General features: G+C 47.9%; 1 protein-coding gene across 10 annotated transcripts in view; it reads left to right on the top strand.

Moving 5' to 3' along the window:
* WNK2 (WNK lysine deficient protein kinase 2) overlaps positions 1-18,584 on the top strand; it is a 100,838-nt gene extending 82,254 nt beyond the window's left edge. For 4 of the 10 annotated variants that reach the window (XR_012001999.1, XM_072760664.1, XM_072760680.1 and 1 more), the window contains 4 exons: positions 998-1,042; positions 2,301-2,560; positions 15,799-15,904; positions 18,385-18,584. Coding sequence is in view for 9 of the 10 variants with exons in the window: in XM_072760664.1 (XP_072616765.1) it covers positions 998-1,042; positions 2,301-2,560; positions 15,799-15,904; positions 18,385-18,410 (437 nt within the window). In the remaining variant the exon portion in view is untranslated. Of the gene's footprint in view, positions 1-997; positions 1,043-2,300; positions 2,561-15,798; positions 17,419-18,384 lie in introns of those variants that run through there. The other 6 variants (XM_072760661.1, XM_072760644.1, XM_072760654.1 and 3 more) reach the window with 3 other exon arrangements.
* The last annotated feature ends 308 nt before the right edge of the window (positions 18,585-18,892 follow it).

The raw sequence follows: 18,892 nt of genomic DNA on the forward strand, positions 1-18,892 counted from the left end.
GGGGAACAGCTGGCCTGGACCACTCCTGCTTGGCGCTCTCGTTTTTATTTGCACGTTAGAGACCCCTGCAGAGCATTGCCCCCTTTTCCCACATCAGCCTCTGAGCTAACATAGCAGCAGCTCACTTGGAGCCTGGGCCTGCCGACCTTTGTGCTCTCTCCCCAAATATGGGGTGGCAGGCTGCCTTCCTGGGTGTGGGTGTGGGGCACCCTCTGGGCACGGGGCCAGGGAGGGAGCACAGACCTTTTTGGACAGCGCAGCCTTGCTGAGTGACCTTGGGGACGCCCGATTCATCCTTGCCCATCCCCCTCTACCCACCCTGCTCCCCAGAGGGCCAGCTCGTCTGCCCTCCAGCCTGTCCATATGGACGCAGGGCACCAGATGAGGCAGCAGCAGTTCAGGACCCTGGGGCCAGCCCCACCCCTCCTTCCTAGATAGGACCCCTCATGCTTTCCCCTCCATGGGCACCTATTGGCCTCAAACCTGCAAAACAATGTATCTTTTTGCACTTGGAAAACACACCCCCAGGGACGGGGTGGGGGTGGGGGGGTGCGGCTGGGCGGAACCTGCAGCTCTCAGAGCTCTCCTGGTGGACTTCTATGGGGTTTTCTGCCTCAGTCCCTGGGGCTCCTGAAGCCTCTTGTTTGAAAACCGAGTGGTCTGCTGCTTTTTTCTTTTTGTTTTTTTCCTTTTTTCTTCTTTCTTTTCTTTTTCTTTCTTTTTTTTTTTTTTTGAATACGCTTTTAGAGACACACTCACTTCCACCTGAAGCTTGGGGCCCGGCCCTGCACCTCCGCCCCTCGGCGCAGCTCACGTGAACCCGCACACTGACTTGGGGCCGCCCGGGTAGCCCAGGTGGCTGGTCCCCTCTCCGAACCGCTGGCCTTTGCTCCTCCTTGCACACTGATGACTTGTGCTTAGAGTGTGGTGGCTCGTCCCCCGTGTGTGCTGTCCTGCCTAACACTGTGGTCTTGTGTCGTTTCTTCTTCCCTTGCAGGGTCTGCCCTGAAGCGTCTCTGTCTAGGCAAAGAGCACAGCAGTCGTAATTATCGGGTTTTTTACCCTTTGTCCGCTCTCCATCGCATGGGCTTTCATGTGGCTAGTGCGCGTCAGGGTCTCTGTGGCCGCGGGGTGGGGGCTGTGTCTGCCCTGCGCCCACCCTCCAGGGCCCCCACGGCTGCACCTAGCGTCTCCGTGGCTCCTAGAGTCCCTGAGTCCTGGCCGGTGGACATGCTGACGCCCCCCTTCCCTGGAACGTGTACATGTGACCCATCGTTAATTGGCTCCTTTTCCAAAACCGTAGGAATGAGTATGTCCTTGAAGTGCTAAAGATGAGTGCCCCCGAGGAGAGATGCCGGGAAGAAATGGGTATCTGTCCACCCGGGCCACCCACCGCCCTCACCTCCCACCTTTTTTTTTTTTCCCCTGTCCTTTTTTTTTTTTTCTGGCTGAAACATTCCAGTAGAAGTAGCTCCGTGTGTGTGATGTTCCATCACTAATGTTGAACTGTTTGTGTCCATGCTTTTCCATCGCTAGCCATCGCACACTACATTTTGCAACGGCTTGTTTGAAGAGATGGTCGTTATGCCATTTTAATACAGAGAATTTTCAAATTGGCTTATTCTAAATTGCCAAACCAGAAATTGGATGTTGGGGATGAGGACACAAAAGTCCCCTGTTGGACATTGAAACATAGTCTTCCAGTGAAGTAGGCAAGCGTGCCTTCTCTGGCCAGCTCCCCTGACCCATGGCCCCGGACCTCCCTGTGGCCTCCCTGTTCTGCCAGTGGAGGCCTCACCCCGCAGATGGCTCCCGGCCTGGGGCCTACAGTGGAAGGCTTTGGGTGCTTGTACCCCCACCAGCACCTCCCTACCCGCTCTGCTGAGGAGAGGCGGTGTGTCCTCAATTCCAAACCACAGAGCCCTTTGGCCTGTCCCACGGTTGCCCTACGCTGGGTGGACAGCAGCGTCCTGTTCCCCAGAGCTTCACGTTCCACTCCGGAGCGCAGAGGCCTTGGGACTCTCTGCCCGCATTTTCTGAGCTCCCTCCCGTGTGGGAGTCTGGGGCCCTCGGCCGCGTGGGCACACAGTGGATGCCGAGCACGGGTGACGGCTGCGCGGCACAGCCTGCCCCTCGTGGCCTGGGGAGCGTTCCAGAGCGCCTGGCGCTGGTGCATGGGCCCCCGAGCACAGACCATCTCCTGAAGCAAGGCGTTGCCTGGCCTGAGCAAGACACTGAGAGTGAGCGCGGCTGGCCGGCAAACGCAGCGTCCCCGACGTGGCCTGTGTGTGCTTCCCCAGGGTCCTCCACCAGCAGCCTGGTCCCGGGCCCCGAGCCAGGCGCCCAGCCCGCCCTGCACGTCCAGGCACAGGCCAACAACAGCAACAACAAGAGGGGCACCTTCACGGATGACCTGCACAAGCTGGTGGACGAGTGGACGAGCAAGACGACGGGGGCCGCCCAGCTGAAGCCGTCGCTCAACCAGCTGAAGCAAACCCAGAGGCTGCACGGCATGGAGGCCACGGCGGGCTGGCCCCCGGCCCCCGGGGAGGCGCGGGCTGTAAGTGGGGCGCAGTGGGTGTGGGCGGAGGGCTGGGCGGGAGCGGGCACGGGGGGTCGTGGCCTGGGGGGGGCAGCAGCCATGGGATGCGTCCCGGGGATGGGGACGGGGCTGTGCCCGCCTGGCAGCCCCTCTGGCGGAGGTGCCCTGCTCCGCGTGGAGGAGCCTGTGCAGGCCATGTTACTTCTTCCTGAAACGTTGAGCAGGCGTCACGGCTAAGCCTAACTGGCCTGGGAGTTGTTGTTCTGGGTGGGTTTTTTTTTTTTTTTTTTTTTTTGAGTGTGGGAAGGGTCCCCTGTGACCTTTCATTTCGAAAAATTTCAAATATACCGAAGCGTTGGAAATTGCGCAGTGAAATTTTGTGTGCCCTGCCTGCCCGTGGTGGCTGACATTTTGCTGTGTTTTTCACACATCCCTCCACCCCCTGGAGGGTAAGGTTTTTGTCACGGATCCAGTTTCCTCGTTTATACTTTTTGTGCCATTTGGATTTTCTATTTTTTCTGTTAAGCTCTGCTTTTTTAACATGTTGGTAGATACCTAAATTTATCCAAGTTTTCAGATTAGCTGACAAAAGCTGCTGATTACATCCTATCTTGGCAGCTTGTCAGGTGTTTTGGGCCTGACATGGGTGATGTGTGCGTGGCCCCCTCCCCGTCCAGTGCAGTGCCCTGCGGCCCGCCTGGGAGAACTCGGAGAACTTGTGGTGGCTCAGACGACCCTTGTTATGCGTCGTTAGTTTCTCCTTCTGTGCTCTCCTTCTGTGTCTGGGCTGCTTTTTGTTGCAGTTGTTCTAGAAAGTTCCTTGATGTGTGCTGGTCATCGATTTAGCGCCTTTCCGGTTTTATATGACAGGCGTTCAACCTCTACAAAACCCTCGTCCTGGTTTCCATCTGCATCCTGGAGGGTTTGACATGTAGCATTTCCTTTGAGCTTCAGTTCAAAATGGTTTGTCATTTCCACTGCAGTTTGAAGCGAGATAGGCCTGTGTTCCCTCAGAATCTTTTTGGGACTGCTTTTTGGCCTGAGTTTGTGAGAGGACGAACTCTGGGTGTTTTCAGTTCTTTGACATGTGCTGGGACTGGCTTTTCGGCCCAGTCGTTGATCTGCCCTGCTGGCTGCTGCCGCCACAATGCTACACATGCACCTGCCACACTGGCGGCACCCAGGCCTCGCTGTCCCCTCCACGCGACGAGTGAAGAGTGTCCCTCCCAGAGCTGCAGCCCTAAGGCCTCAAACCCCCCAGTGTTAGAAACAGCAGCCACCTGACCCCACGGGGTCACCGTCTGCACATATCCTGACCGCCAGCTCCCTATCCCCTTGTTTGAATGGCAGTGAGTCTTACGAAGGTTTTTTTAAAATATTTTTTTGCTGTGGTAAATCTGTATAACGTAATATTCACCATTTCAATCATTTTTAAGTGTGTAATTCCTTAGTATTCTGCTCATTCACGAGGCTTTGCTGCCATCACACCATCTGTTTCTACAACCTTCTTCATCCCAGGTCGAAAGTTCTCACTGAGAAATACTCCCTAGTCCCCCCCGCCCCCCCTCTGCTGATCCAGGCCCCATTACCATTTTTTCTCCTTTCTGTGGAGTGTTGTCAAATCTCCAGGTCCCTCACGTAAGTGGGATCGGGTAGTGGTGGCCATTTCCTGGCTGGCGTGTTTCATTCAGCATAATGCTGCCAAGGTGTAGCTGTGTGGCCTCAGGGCATTACTCCTTTGGGGGCTGAGAAGTACATAGGGGGTACAGTCAGTAGTGTCGTGAGTCGTTTATCAGGGTCAGCATTTCGTGATGTACGTTTATCTTGAATCACTGTGTCGCACACCTTAAACTAATTTAGTATTTTATGTCAACCATGCTTCAATTAAAATTTTTTAAAGTCGGGGGATCCCTGGGTGGCTCAGCGGTTTAGCGCCGCCTGCATCGCAGGGTGTGATCCTGGAGTCCCAGGATCGAGTCCCATGTCAGGCTCCCTGCATGGAGCCTGCTTCTCCCTCTGCCTGTGTCTCTGCCTCCCCCCGCCTCTCTCTCTCTCTGTCTCTCATGAATAAATAAATAAAATCTTAAAAAAAAATTTTTTTTAAAGTCACTTCATTTTTTTCCCCAATTTTTTTTTTTATTGTGAAATGCATGACATCAAATCTGCCATCTTAACCATTTTCAAGTGCTAGCTTTAGGTACACTAAGCATTCATAATTGTTCAACCATCACCATGCATCTCCAGAATTTTTTCATCTTGCAAAACAGAGACTCTGTCCTCATTGGAAAGGAAGTAAAGGGGCCCATGCCTGCACCCCTTCTGCAGCCCCTGGAAACCACAATTCTCCATGTGGATCTGACTGCTGTTGGTTCCTATGTAAGTGGGATCCTACAGTATTCATCCGCTTTGTGACTGGCTTGTGTCACTCATTATGTCCTCGAGGTTCATCCATGTTATACCATGTGTCTGAATGTCCTTCCTTTCTAAGGCTGAATAATACCCCAGTGTAGGTACACATCACATTTCATCCTTTTATCTCCTGATTCATACTTGGGTTGCTTCTCCCCATTAGCTGTTGTGAGCAGTGCTGCCATCAATAGGTGTGCAGGTACCACATTGAGTCCCTGCTGAATTTCATTTCTTTTGAAGGAATACCCAGAAATGGAATCACTGCATCTTGTAGTAATTCCATTTTTAACTTTTTGAGGAACCGCAAACTGTTTTGCACAGCAGCGGCAGCAGTTTGCATTCCGGGCAGCAGTGGGCGAGGGCTCGTGTCTCCTCATCCTCGCCAACATGTTTTATTTTCTGATTTTTTTTTTTAATAGTAGCCATCCTGATACCACTGTGGTATCTCACTGTGGCTTTACTATTTCCAAGATGATCAGGGATGTTGAGCCTCTTTTCATGTGCCTATTGGCCATTTGTAGACCAATAGGAAAATAGTAGTTCAGGTCCTTTGCCTGTCGGTTATTTGTTTTTGTTACTGAGTTTTAAGAGTTCTCTGTATTTTCTGGATTTTAATCTCTTATCAGATACGTAATCTGCAAATATTTCTTCCCGTTCTGTGGATTGCTTTCTTACTGTGTATTTTTTTTTTAGACTTATTTATTTATTTGAGAGAGAGAAACAGGAGTGGAGAGGAGGGCCAGAGGGAGAGGGAAAAGCAGAATCTCACTGATCAGGGCACCTGACGTGGGGCTTGATCTCAGGATCCCAGGATCATGACCTAAGGGGAAGGCAGATGCTAAACTGACTGAGCCACCCAGGTGCCCCTGGACAATGTCTTTTCATGCACAAAAGTTTTTTAATTTTCGTGAAGACCAATTTATCTACTTTTACTTTTGTGGACAGTGTCTTTGATGTCATAGCCAAGAAATTATTGCCAACTCCAGTGTTGTGAAACTTTCTCCCTGTTTCTTTCTAAGATTTAATAATTTTAGCTTTTATGTTTAGGCCTTTTATCCAGTTTAATTTCTGTATATGGTGTGAAGTAAGGGTATAGTTTCATGCTTTTACATGTGGATAACAAATTTTCCCAGCACCATTTGTTGAAAAGACTCCCCTTTCCCCATGGAATGGACTTGGTGCTCTTGGTGACTATGAATTGACCATATTTGCAAAGGTCTATTGCAACCTTTGGTTGGTTCTCTGTTCTGTTTCTTGGTATATATGTTTGTCCTTTTTCCAGTATCACATCATTTTGATTTTCATATCTTTGTAGTAAGTTTTGAAATCAGGAAGTATGAGTCCTCCAACTTTGTTTTAATTTTTCAAGATTGTTTTGGTTATTGGGGGGGGGTCCCTTGAGAATCCATATTAATTTTAGGATGGGTTTTTCTACTTCTTGAAAAAAATGCCATTGGGAATTTAAGAGTGATTGCAATGAATCTGTAGATCACTTTGGGAAGTTTTGACAGTTACAATGTAAGTCTTTCAGTTCATGAGCATGGGGTGTTGATCCATTTATTTATGTCTTCTTTCATTTCCTTTGGTGGTGGTGTGTGGCTTTCAGTGTGTAAGTCATTCAATTCCTTGAAGTTATTCCTAAATATTTTATGATTTTTCTGCTATTGTAAATATAACTGCTCTAATTTCCTTTCAGATTGTTCATTGTTAGGGTATGGAAATGTAGCTGATTTTGTATCCTGCAACTCGCTGAATTCATGGATGAGTTGTGTGTGTTTTCTTTAGGGTCATCTACATGTAAGATTTTGTTGTCTCTGACCAGGAACCATTTTACTCCTTCCTTTCCAATATGGATACCTTTTTTCCATTGCCTCATTTCTCTGGCTAGAACTTCTAATATTATATTGAACAGAAGTGGCAGCAACAGGTATGCTTTTCTTGTTCCTGACCTTGGAGGAAAAGCTTTCAGACTTTCACTGTTGAGTATATAATGTTAGCTGTGGGTTTTCACATATGGTCTTTATAATATTGAGGGAATTCCGTTTGTAGTTTGTTGAGTGCTTTTGTTATGAAAGAGAGTTGGATTTTGTTAAATACTTTTTTCTGCATTAAATGAGATGATTGTAGGTTTCTTTATCCTTTATCTTGTTAATGGTGTATTATGTTGATTGATTTTCATGTTAAACCACCCTTGCATTAATTCCTGGGATAAATCCCACCTGGTTATGGTGTACATACTCTTACGAATTCAGTTTGCTAATGTTTTATTGAGGATTTTTGCATAAATATTCATTGGGGTATCAGTCTGTAATTTCCTTGTGATGTATTTGTCTGGCCTTGGTAGCAGGTTAATGCTGGCCACAAAGAATGAGCTAGGAATTATTCCTGTCTTCAACTCCTGGCAGGGTTTGAGAAAGATTGGTGTTAATTCTTCTTTAAAAGTCTGGCTTCTCTTTGTTCAGAGGTTTTTGATTACTGATTCAATCTCACTACTTGTTATAGGTCTATTCTGATTCTCTATTTCCTCTTGAGTCAGCCTTGGTAGTTTTCCTGTTTCTAGGGATTTTTCTATTTCATGTAAATTCTCCAGTTTGGTAGCTAAAGCTTTGCCAATTTGCTGATTTTTTTCAAAGAATCGACTTTTGGTTTCATTTTTAATTTTCCTTTATTTTTTTCTTTATGACTTCCTATTCTTACTTTATTTATCTTTATTATGGTGTACAGTTAGGTTATTGATTTAAGATCTTGTAGGCATTTACAGCTATAAATTTCCTTCTGAGAACTTCTTTTGCTTTATTTCGTAAACATTTATGTTTTGTGTTTCCTTCCCATTTGTCTCAGAAGTTATTTTCTAATTTGTCTTGTGATTATTTCTTTGACCCCTTGGATTGTTTGAGTATGTGCTTAGTTTCTGCATATATGCCAGTTTTCTAGTATTTTTTTAAAAGATTTTCTTTATTCATGAGAGACACAGAGAGGGAGGCAGAGACACAGGCAGAGGGAGAAGCAGACACTCAACCACTGACCCACCCAGGTACCCCTCTAGTATTTTTGTTGTTATTGACTTCTAATTTCATTCATTGTGTTAGAAAAGAGACTTTGTAGAATTTTAAAATGTTCAGGTTCGTATTATGTTTATATTTGTTTTATTTATTAGGACTTGTTTTGTGGCCTAATATATGGCCTATTCTGGAGAGGTTCCATATGCACTTGAAAAGAAAGTGTATCCTGAGACGCCTGGGTCGCTCAGCGGTTAAGCGCGTCTGCCTTCAGCTCAGGGCATGATCCTGGAGTACCAAGATCGAATCTTACATCAGGCTCCCTGCATGGAGCCTGCTTGCTTCTCCCTCTGCCTCTGCCTCTGCCTAGGTCTCTGCCTCTCTCTTTCTGTGTGTCACATGAACAAATAAGTACAATATTTTTTTTTAAAAAGTGCATCCTGCTCTTGTTGGGTAGAGTTTTATTTGGGCTGATTGGTATATGTTGCTTTTCAGGTCCTCTCCTTATTGATCAGCCTCATTGTTCTAACCTTTATTAAAATTAAAGTTTATAATGGTTATTTTAGAACTGTCTGTTTCTCCTTTCAGTTCAATGTTTACATCATATAATTTGGGGCTTTGTTTTTAAGTGCATATCTAATTGTTGTACCTCAGTGGATCAAACCTTGTATCAATATATGGTGTTGTTCTTTGCCTCATAATCTTTTTGACTTAAAATCAGTATTGTCTGGTAATAAAAGAGCCACTTCAGCTCTCTTTTTCCATCTTTTTACTTGCAACTTCTTTGTGTTTTTGCATCTAAAGTGTGTCTCTGGGGTGGGTGCCTGGGTGGCTCAGTCAGTGAAGTGTCTGCCTTTGGCTCAGGTCATGATCCCGGGGTCCTGGGATCGAGCCCACGTCAGGCTCCCTGCTCAGTGGAGAGTCTGTTTCTTCCTCTCTCTCTCTCCTCCTCTCTGCTCATGCTTCTCTCTCTTTAAAAAAAATAGGAAAGAAAAATTGCAAAAATAATAAAAATAAAGTGAGTCTCTGGGAGCAGCATATAGATTGACCATGCCTGTTTACCCATTCTGTTAATCTCTGCTTATTAATTGGAAAGTTTAATACATTTGCATTTAAAATAATAAGGTAAAAGGAATTATGACTTTTAATTATTTGTTTTCTGTCTTATAGGTTTTTATTTCTCAATTCCTCTAGTTATTGCCTTTTAAAATTTTAGTTGTTATTTTGTATTCTGTAATTTGTATTCCCTTCTTTACTTTGTTATATATTTTAGTTTTTTTCTAATTGATTCCCTTGGGGATTACAGTTAACATCTTAAACTTATAATGACCTAGTTTGAATACCAGCTTTGTTTCAATAGTATATAAACACTTTGCTCCTGTACATCTCCATCTCTCCCTCCCCTTTGTAATTTTCCCCTCACTGACTGAATTTTTATATGCTCTGTGCCCATGAACATAATTATTATTATTGTATGATGCATTTACCCTTTAAATTATATAGGGAAAAACGAATTAGAACCAAAAGTACATGGGATGTCTGGGTGGCTCACTGGTTGAGCATCTGCCTTTGGCTCAGGACATGATTCCAGGTCCAGGGATCGAATCTCTTATCAGGCTCCCCACAAGGAGCCTGCTTCTCCCTCTGCCTGTGTCTCTGCCTCTCTCTGTGTGTCTTTCATGAATAAGTAAATAAATAATCTTTAAAAAATCCACATATAACTTGACTCCCCCAAAATTTAGCTGCTGATAGCCTTACCAATAACATGAACAGTTTATTAAGAAATATTTTTAAGAAATATTTTATGTTGTGTTATATACTGTACTCTTACAGTAAATTAAGCTAGAGAAAAAACATTATTAAGAAAAAAGTAAGAGAAAATACCTTTACAATAATGCACTATAAAAAAATCTACCTACAAGTAGACCTGTACAGTTCAAACCCATGTTGCTCAGAGCCAACTGTATATTTTAGCTTAAATCCATTATCTTAGTATATATTTTCTGTTTGTCCTATTTGTTCTGTGTTCCTTTTTCTCTCCTGTGTTCTTTCAGATTTGTTAGATATATTTTCTTATTCTTTTTTTCCTCCCACTATTAGCCTGAAAATTTTACTTTCTTTTAATGTTCATTTAAATGATTATTCCAAATACAATAGCATACATCCTTAAATTATCACAGTCTAATTTTCTTTTACCCATTTCCTAGACAATGCAAAGACCATAAAACACTTTCATCAGTTTTACTCCCTTCCTAACATTTATTTTTTTCGATTCCAGGTTGAGTTTCAGTCTCACAATGTCTTTTTCATCAATCAATATTCACCGATATCTGCATATTTATTAATTGTGCTTTTTCATTTCTTCTTCTAATCTTCCCTCTAAGAGCATTTTCCTCCAGAATTTCCTTTAATGTATGTGTACCAGTGACTTATGTCTCAGTTTTTGTCTAAAAATGTGTTTTCAAAAAAGGAAGAATTATTTATTGATTTATTTGAGAGAGCGAGCAAACACATACATGAGGAGGGAAGGGGCAGAGGGATAGAGAATCCCCAACAGACGCCCCACTGAGCAAGGAGCCTTACATGGGGTTCGATCCCATGGCCCTGAGATCACGACCCAAGCAGAAACCAAGAGTCAGATGCTCAACCAGCTGATCCACACAGGTGCCCCATAAAAGTATCTTTATTTTATTGTCACTCTTGAAGGATATTTTTAATGGGTATAGAATTCTAGGTTAGTGACAATTTTCTTTAAGCACTGTGGCATTTTCATTCTGTTATTTGGCTTCCCTTCTTGTAAGTGAACTGCCAGCATGTTGTTCCTTTGAAAGATAATTCTTTTTCTTCTGGCTTCTAATAGTTTCGTTTTTGGAAGATTTATTATGAGATGCCTAAGAATATACATTTTTATTCCACTTAGACTTCATAGGGCTCCTTAACTCTGTGGTTTCATTTTTTGATCAAATTTGTATGTTTTTCTGCCATTACCTCGTGCCATACTGCTGACCTCCTCTCCTCCCCCTATTTTCCTCCTGAGACTGTAGTCCATATATAAGATCTTTTACTCTATCCTTGCTCTCTTAAATGTTTTCTCATTTTTTCTCTTTTGATACCTTATTCTGGATATTTTCTTCAGATTGTTTAGTTCACTAAATTATTCTCTGTGTCTGTACTGCTATTAACCCTGTCAATTGAGTTTTAAACTCCAGTTCCTGTGCTTTTTAAGATTTATTTATTTGGGAAAGAGAGAGGGAGATGGGGGAGGGGCAGAGAGAGGAGGAGAAAGAGAATCTCAAGCAGACTCCCTGCTGAGCTTGGAGCCTGACACCAGGCTCCATCTCACAACCCTGAGATTACGACCTGAGCTGAAATCAAGTTGGCTGCTTGAGCCACCCTGGTGCCCCCAGTTATTGTAATCTTTTAGTTGAAAATTTTATATTTGTTTTCTATACCCCATCCACATATGCTTTCTGTACTTCAAATATTTCTTTTCTTTTATTTTTTTTTTCTTATCTAACTGCTATGGTTAGGACTTCCAGTACTATGTTGCATAAAAGTGGTGAGAGTGGGTCTCCTTGTCTTGTTCCTGATATTAGGGAAGAGCTCTCAGCTTTTCCCCACTAAATATGATGTTTGCTGTGGGTTGTTCATATGTGGCCTTTATGATCTCAAGGTATGTTAGCCCTAACCCCACTTTGTCAAGTTTTTTTCATGAATGGATGTTGGATTTTGTCAAATGGTTTTTCTCCATCTATTGAAATGATCATATGGTTTTTATGCATTCTCTTGTTGATGTGATGCATCGCGTTGATTGATTTCCATTTCCTGAACCACCCTTGCAACCCAGGAATAAATCCCACTTGATTGTGGTGAATAATTGTTTTTCTAATGTGTCCTTGGATTTGCTGTGCTAGTATTTGTTGAGGATCTTTGCACCTGTGTTATTAAGAGATATCGGCCTATAGTTCTCTAGCTTTGTGGTGTCATTATCTGGCTTTGGGATCAGGGTAATGCTGGCCTCATGGAGTGAATTTGGAAGTTTCCCTTCCTCTTCTATTTTTTGGAATAGTTTGAGAAGAATAGGGATTAACTCTTCTTTCAATGTTTGTAACACTCACCTGTGAAGCCACCTGGTCCTGGACTTTGGCTTGTTGGGAGTTTTTTGATTAGTGATGCACTTTCATTGTTGGTGATCAGTCTGTCCAAATTTTTTATTTCTTCCTGATTCAGTTTGGGGAGGTTGTTTATGTTTCTAGGAATGTATCCATTTCTTCTAGGTCGTCCAGTGTGTTGGCATGTAATCTTTCATAGTACTCACTTACAATTCTTTGTGTTTCCCTGGTGTTTGTTGTTCCTCCTCTTTTAATTCTGGTTTTGAGTTTTTCTCTCTCTCTCTCCTCTCTCTCTGTCTGTCTCTCTGTCTCTCTCTCTCAGTTGGGCTAAAGGTTTATCAATTGGTTGATCTTTTCAAGGAACAAGTTCCTGGTTTTATTGATCAGTTCTGTTGTTGTTGTTTTTTTTTTTTTTTTAGTTTTCATTTATATCTGCTCCCATCTTTATTATTTCCTTCCTTCTAGTGGTTTGGGTTTTGTTTGTTCCTCTTTTTCTAGCTCTTTTAGGTGTAAAGTTAGGTCATTTGAGGTTTTTCTTGCTTCTTGCAGGAGGCCTGTATTGCTCTCAACTTCCCTCTTAGAACACTTTTGCCGCATCCCAGTGATCTTGGATCCTTGTGTTTTTATTTTCATTTGTCTCCATGTACTTTTGGGTTTCCTCTTTGATATCTTGGTTGACCCGTTCATTGTTTAGTAGCATGTTATTTTGTCTCTACACCTTTGTGTTCTTTCCAGATTTTCTACTTCTGGTTGGTTCCTACTTTCACACCATTGTGGTTGGAAAGCTGCATGGAGTGACTGGAGTCTTTTTGAATTTGTTGAGATGTGTTGTGTGGCCTAATATGTGATCTCTTCTGGAGAATGCTCCGTGTGTCTTGAGAAGAATGTGTGTGCTGCTGTCTGGGGATGGAGTGTCCGAATCTGTCTGTCACATCCATCTGGTCCAGTGATTCCCTATGACTTACTGTTTCGATGATCTGTCCATCGAGGTCAGTGGGGTGTTACAGTCCAGCCAGACCAGATGTGCACTTCTAGCCCAGTGCTGGGGCCGCAGCTGGACTGCTGTGTGTGGATCGTGTCCCCTGTCCCGGGGCAGGCGTCACTTTGTGGTTGGCCTGTCAGTGCTGCTTGCACACTGCTGGGCTGGTGGCGCTGCTTTAGAGGGGTTCCGCCAAGCATGTACGGGGTGGGGGGCGCAGGTCTGCAGGAGAACTGGGGGCGGAGTGTGTGTGGGTAGCACATTTTGCAGGTGAGCTGGAGCGGGGGGTCAGAAGTGCTCAGGGCTGGTGCAGAAGCTGGGGTGGAGGTGGGCATCTGCAGAGGAGGCAGGCGGGGGCATGCTGTCGGCAGCAAACGGGGCGAGTGTCCCCATTGCCCTGGTTCCCAGAGGTGTCTGTGTATCCAGGGGGGAATAGCAGCCACAAGCTCATCCATTCTTGGGAAGGTTTCCGAGCCTCCGTGGCCCTGCAGCACCTGCTCTGAGATTAGCAGTCAGTCTTAGTGTAAACGCAGGGGTTTTTCAGACCGTGGCTTTTGCGCTGTGTGTGCTCAGCCGTTGGCTGTGCTGTCTCATCGGGGATCTCAACCTTTTAAAAGTTGAATTATCTCTTGATTATCGATGTGTGGGAGTCCATTATAGATCCTTTCCCATATTTACATGTTATGGATACATTCTATCCGTCAGTGGCTTGTCTTTCATTTCATTAAAATCTCTGCCATTTCACATTCACCATTTTATTTTATTTTATTTTATTTTATTTATTTTATTTTATTTTATTATTATTTTTTTTTTCTTAAGAGAGAGAGAGAGAGGCAGAGACATAGGCAGAGGGAGAAGCAGGCTCCATGCACTGGGAGCCTGACGTGGGATTCGATCCCCGGACTTCAGGATCGCGCCCTGGGCCAAAGGCAGGCACCAAACCGCTGCGCCACCCAGGGATCCCCTCACATTCACCATTTTAAAAGTGGGAAAAAAAACAGAATGATTTGATTTCTTTGTCCTATATTAGGGATCTTCGCCTCTTTCAAATCTAGATATTCTCTTAGATTCCTGTGTTTTTTCTAGAACCGTCATTATTTTAGCTGCTTCATCGAGGCCTGCAAGCTACATCAAATTACCTGTACGGTTTGCTGGAGGGCTCAGGTAGTTTTCCTTCCCCTATATGTGTATCTGGTTGTGACAGCACCTTTCTTTCCACACTGAGTCACACAGATATTGGTCAGGTGGTCACATAGGTGTCAGTTCACTTCTGAACTGTTTTGTTACATTGAGCCATTCTCTCATCCCATGCCGGTGCCACATCCCCTTAAGTCCTGCGGCTTTACTGTGTGTTTGGTACCAAGTTGGGTACAACCTTCCAAGAATTTGATTTTTCGAGGTGCCTGGGGAGCTCAGTCGGCGAAGCATCTGCCTTCAGCTCAGGTCATGATCCCAGGTTCCGGGATGGAGTCCCACATCTGGCTCCCTGCTCAGCAGGGAGTCTGCTTCTCCCTCTGCCTCTGCCCCTCCCCGTTCTCATGCTCTTGGTCTTTCTCTCTCTCTCTCAAATAATAAATAAATTTTTTATAAAATAAAGAATTTGATTTTTATAGTTCCTTAATATTTCCATGTACGTTTTAGAAACGATGTCTTTCTACTTAGTAGCCTGCTGGGATTTTGCCTGGGATCATATTGCGTTGGTCAACTGGGTGAAATCTGATGCGTTAGCAAAACTAAGTGTTCCTGTCAACATGACATCTGTTTCATTGTCTTTTTTTCTCTCAGCAAAGTGTTGTAGGTGTTACACATCTTTTATTAAATGTATCCCTAGGTAAGTGAAGTTTCAGAATGTGGAAACAACTGTATCCTTGGCTTCCCAGTTGTAGGGTGCAGTGCCAGGCTTGTACCTGTGTCCTGCCATCCTGCTACAGCCACTGGTTCTGGAAGTCTGTTAGTCTTGTCTCTAGGGTTTTCTCCAAACACAATCTTGTCCTCTGCATATGAAGCTGGTTTTCCTCTTTCTTTTCCAGTCTGTTCCTTTTCCCGCCTGGGCTGGCACCTCCCATGGCGGATGCCCAGGGAGCAGGGCGACCATGGGGAAGGGCGTTTGGCATTCCGTGGCAGCGGAGATTTGGCTGCAGGTTCCATTGAGGCCCAACCAGTGGGGAGGCCTCCTCTGGCTGCACTCCCTGATTCTGTGGAGAGGGTTGCCCGGGGTCCCTAGGGCAAGAGGCGTGATACCCACAGGGAGAGCCGCCTTGTCTTTCTGGGCCGACCCTACTTGGCTACGCCCTTCTTGCGGCTGCTTCACTACATCTGCCTGCACTTGGGGGGTTGAAGGCTGCTGGCCTGCATCTCTGTATCATTGTCATGCTGGTCTGTCCAGCTGTCTCTGCTCTCTCACCCCACCTTGTGTGCTTCTCCCTCTGAGGTATGGAGGTGGAGGGCCTGCCCTGCCACGGGCTCCTGGGCCTTGCTCCTTCCATTCAGGCCCTGACTGGTCCACAGCAGGCCCTTTGTGTGGTTATTCACTGCGCCCATGGGGGTCCAGCCCCCCGGGGTCTGCTGTGGGCCCTGGACAGCCAGGCTGCAGCTCCAGGGAGACCGGGAGGGCGCTGGCTGCTTCTTGGTGCCAAGCCGTCACTCTGGCATCAGCCGCGGCAAGTCTGGGACTGACTCTGCTGAGGATACAGCATCTGTGGAGCCCTGGGGCCGACCGTGGGCAGCCACCTGTGCTTTCCTATTCTTGTCTTGTAGATGAATGTCCCTCGAGCAGCAGTGGGGATGCCGTGTCTGGCTCCAGCACCCGGCCCTCTGTGCACCGCAGCCGTTCCTGGAACCACCCCAGTCCTGCCCATGCCAGGTACTGCCCTTCCCAGCCTCGCGGCCTCGCCCTGCACACAGCCCCTGGGTCAGTACGGAATCCTCTTCCCTCCTCCGGTGTCCTGGGGGCCCTGGGCAGCCCGGGTGGATGGCCAGAGCCTCAGCCCTGGCCTAGGCTCGGGGGCAGCGGGTGTGCCTGCTCTGCCCGTGTTCCTGCGGCCACCGGTGGTCAGCGTGCCTGGCCCTAGACTGCACATCACGTAGCTCTGTCTTAGCACTTGCGGCCGGAGTGCCAAGCCAAACAGTCCATAGTGACAGGGTTGTGGCTTGGCCTCCGGGTTCTGCCCCGCCTGCCCGGGGGTGCCTGGCGTGGGGGCCGGTGCGCGGGCAGCCATGCCTGCGTCCTGCACTGCAGCTGACTCCAGGTCCCCGTGGTCCACACTGGCAGCCTCCGCACCCACCTCCTGTGCTTGAATCGATGGTTAGAATGTTGTGCTCACCCTGTGGAAGTACAGTGCCTTGAATTCCAGCTTCTGTTCCCTGAAGGAAGGAGATGCTAAAAAAAAAAAATCACATGTTGGAAAAGTTGTATATCATATTTACAGTTGGCTTGTGCAGTGATACCCAACCCATTTTAAGTCACAGAGATACGAATCATTTATAAATCGAAGGCAAAAGCCTGACCTTTAGGTTTCCATTGTAAACGAGGTCTCCCTGGGCTTCTCTGGCCACTGAGAGCAGATGGACACCTCCCCCTTCCCTGGCCGCAGGGCTCTGGGTCCTGCCCCCCAGTCACCCAGGGCTGCGTGGTGACCAGGACAGCGTGTCGCTGGCGGCCGTAGGGCTCTCAGGAGGGAACGTGAGCAGCTGTGTTGGGCTGTGCTGAGCTGCTGGAAAGTGTTCAATGAACTCCCACACCACGTTGACCCCAAGCCTGTGGGCACAGGCAGGCCTCCCACCCCGCCGAGACCGCATGGCTCCCTTGGTCCTGGGCTCTGCTGACCCTCCCTCCAGTTGCCCCCCCTTTGTTGTCACTCCCACAGAGGCCTGTGTCTCACTCGGCCGTGTGCATGCAGGTCGCCCTGCCCGGGGGGCAGCATTGGGCCCCTGGGGATGAGGGGACTCGTCCAGCCGGGCCACACAGCCCTGGGAGCTCGAGTCCCCGTCTGAGGGCTGCCACCTGGCTGCGAGCCGGACAGTTGTGCTCCACTTTGGGCCCTCACCAGAACTGGCTAAATGATCTTAAGTGTATTATTCCATCAATTCAGTTAGAATTGAGTTTTCGAGGTGATGCGTGGTCTCAGCCGGGCACGATGCTGTAGTCAGAGATTTCTGTTCTCTGTAACGTGCCCTCGCTCCCTTGGGGGAGAATTTCGTGCACCTGATTCCCGAACGTGGCGGAGGCTGCCTTCTCTTGCTCCCCCACCCCCCGCTGCCCACCGCAGCAGAGGTGAGATCTGGGGTCCTGGCCTTGTACATGAATGGTCAGTGGCACGGAACCCCCAAGAGATTGTATCTATGAAGGAGAAAAATAAACATTTCTGCTTGAAAACAGTGTGGCGCCACCTCTCTTCCTTACCCCCCCGCCCTCGTACAGCAAGCCAGCCAGGCTCCCGGGTGCAGCTCTACACACGGCTCCACCGCTACAGTGGACGCCTTGCCCAGGACGCCTGCGTACTGAATGCCAGCTGCCAAGCCGGCTCGGGGCAACATCGGGGTGTTAGGAGGGATCCCCACTTTCTGCATGTGGCCCGGGACCCGAGGACCCAGCTCTGCTGGCCTCCAGGCCCATCTGCTCGGCTTCTGACCTCTCTAGACCTGAACTGCATGTAGTTCTTGGGGTGGGCTCTGCCTCGTGGAGGGCGTGAATCTCACGGCCACCTGAACGGTGCCCGACCCCTGTCCCCATGGGCTGACTGGAGAAAGCCGGGTTGGCGGTCACTCATCATGGCCAGAGCTGGGGGAGGTGGGCACCTTAGTACCTTCTCCTGGATCAGCACTGGGCTCACAGGGGCGGCTGGGGCACGGGCGTGTGTGGGGAGGACCCCCATGGCACTGGGCCTGTCTGCAGCCAGCTCACCCTTGAAGGGTCCGGCTCCCTAGTCTGGGCTCCTGCACGTGCTCCACAGGTGCTCAGGCTGGGGTTTGCTGTGCCTCTTGCCCCTGCCCACTGAGAGGCTGTCGGGCTTTGTGGCAGAGCTGCAGGAGGGAGGGCCCCTCTCGGAACCATTGCAGACCCCGCGGCCCCATCTGCCTGTCCGAGCACTGGCCCCGGGGTGCCTCAGGGCTGCAGCTTCTCTCCCTGTACCCGGGGAGCTGGACGCAGCACAAGCAGGTGCTGGGCGGCCCCATGTGGCCCTGGGCGGCGGCAAAGGCTGCCTGGGGTTGGCCCCACACGGTGTGAGGTCATGGGCCACTGGCTTCTCAGGGAGGATGACCTCTGATGATGCTGTTCCGCCTTCCAGGGCCTCATGTGGCCAAGCTGGGCCTGTAATGAGCTGTGGCGGTTTTGTTTTCTAGATTCTGAGAGTGAGAAGCCCGACTGAGCTCACGCAGGCCCGCCCGACCCCGACGCCAGGCCCTGTGTCATCACACGTGGAGAAGGCGAGTCCACGCCTCGTGTCCAGTTCACGCTGTTTTGTAACCACTTTCTAAGCATTTTTTATTCACAACTGGAAACACAAATGTAATGCAAGAATAAAGAATATTTTGGGGGAAAAGGGACTTTGGTTTTTCCAGCTCTGTCCTGTCTGGTGGCCCAAGACAGCAGGGAACACGGGAGGCCAGAGAGTGTCCCAGAGCAGCAACAGGACCAGGTCCAGGGGCCCTTGGGCTGAGGGGTTCCTGGCCCGCTGGTCAACTTCAGCATTTACCTGGTGCTTTACAGAGCACCTGTCAGCCCAGCATCCTCAGACGGATCCCACTTTGCCCAGACAAGGCCAAGGCCGAGGATGGTTTCCAGGCACCTTCCCCATCATGCCAGGGCAGCTCCGGAGTCACAGTGGCCATCTGTGCTGGCGGCCATCCC

This window comes from Vulpes vulpes, chromosome 1, assembly GCF_048418805.1.
Source record: "Vulpes vulpes isolate BD-2025 chromosome 1, VulVul3, whole genome shotgun sequence".
NCBI lineage: Eukaryota > Metazoa > Chordata > Mammalia > Carnivora > Canidae > Vulpes > Vulpes vulpes.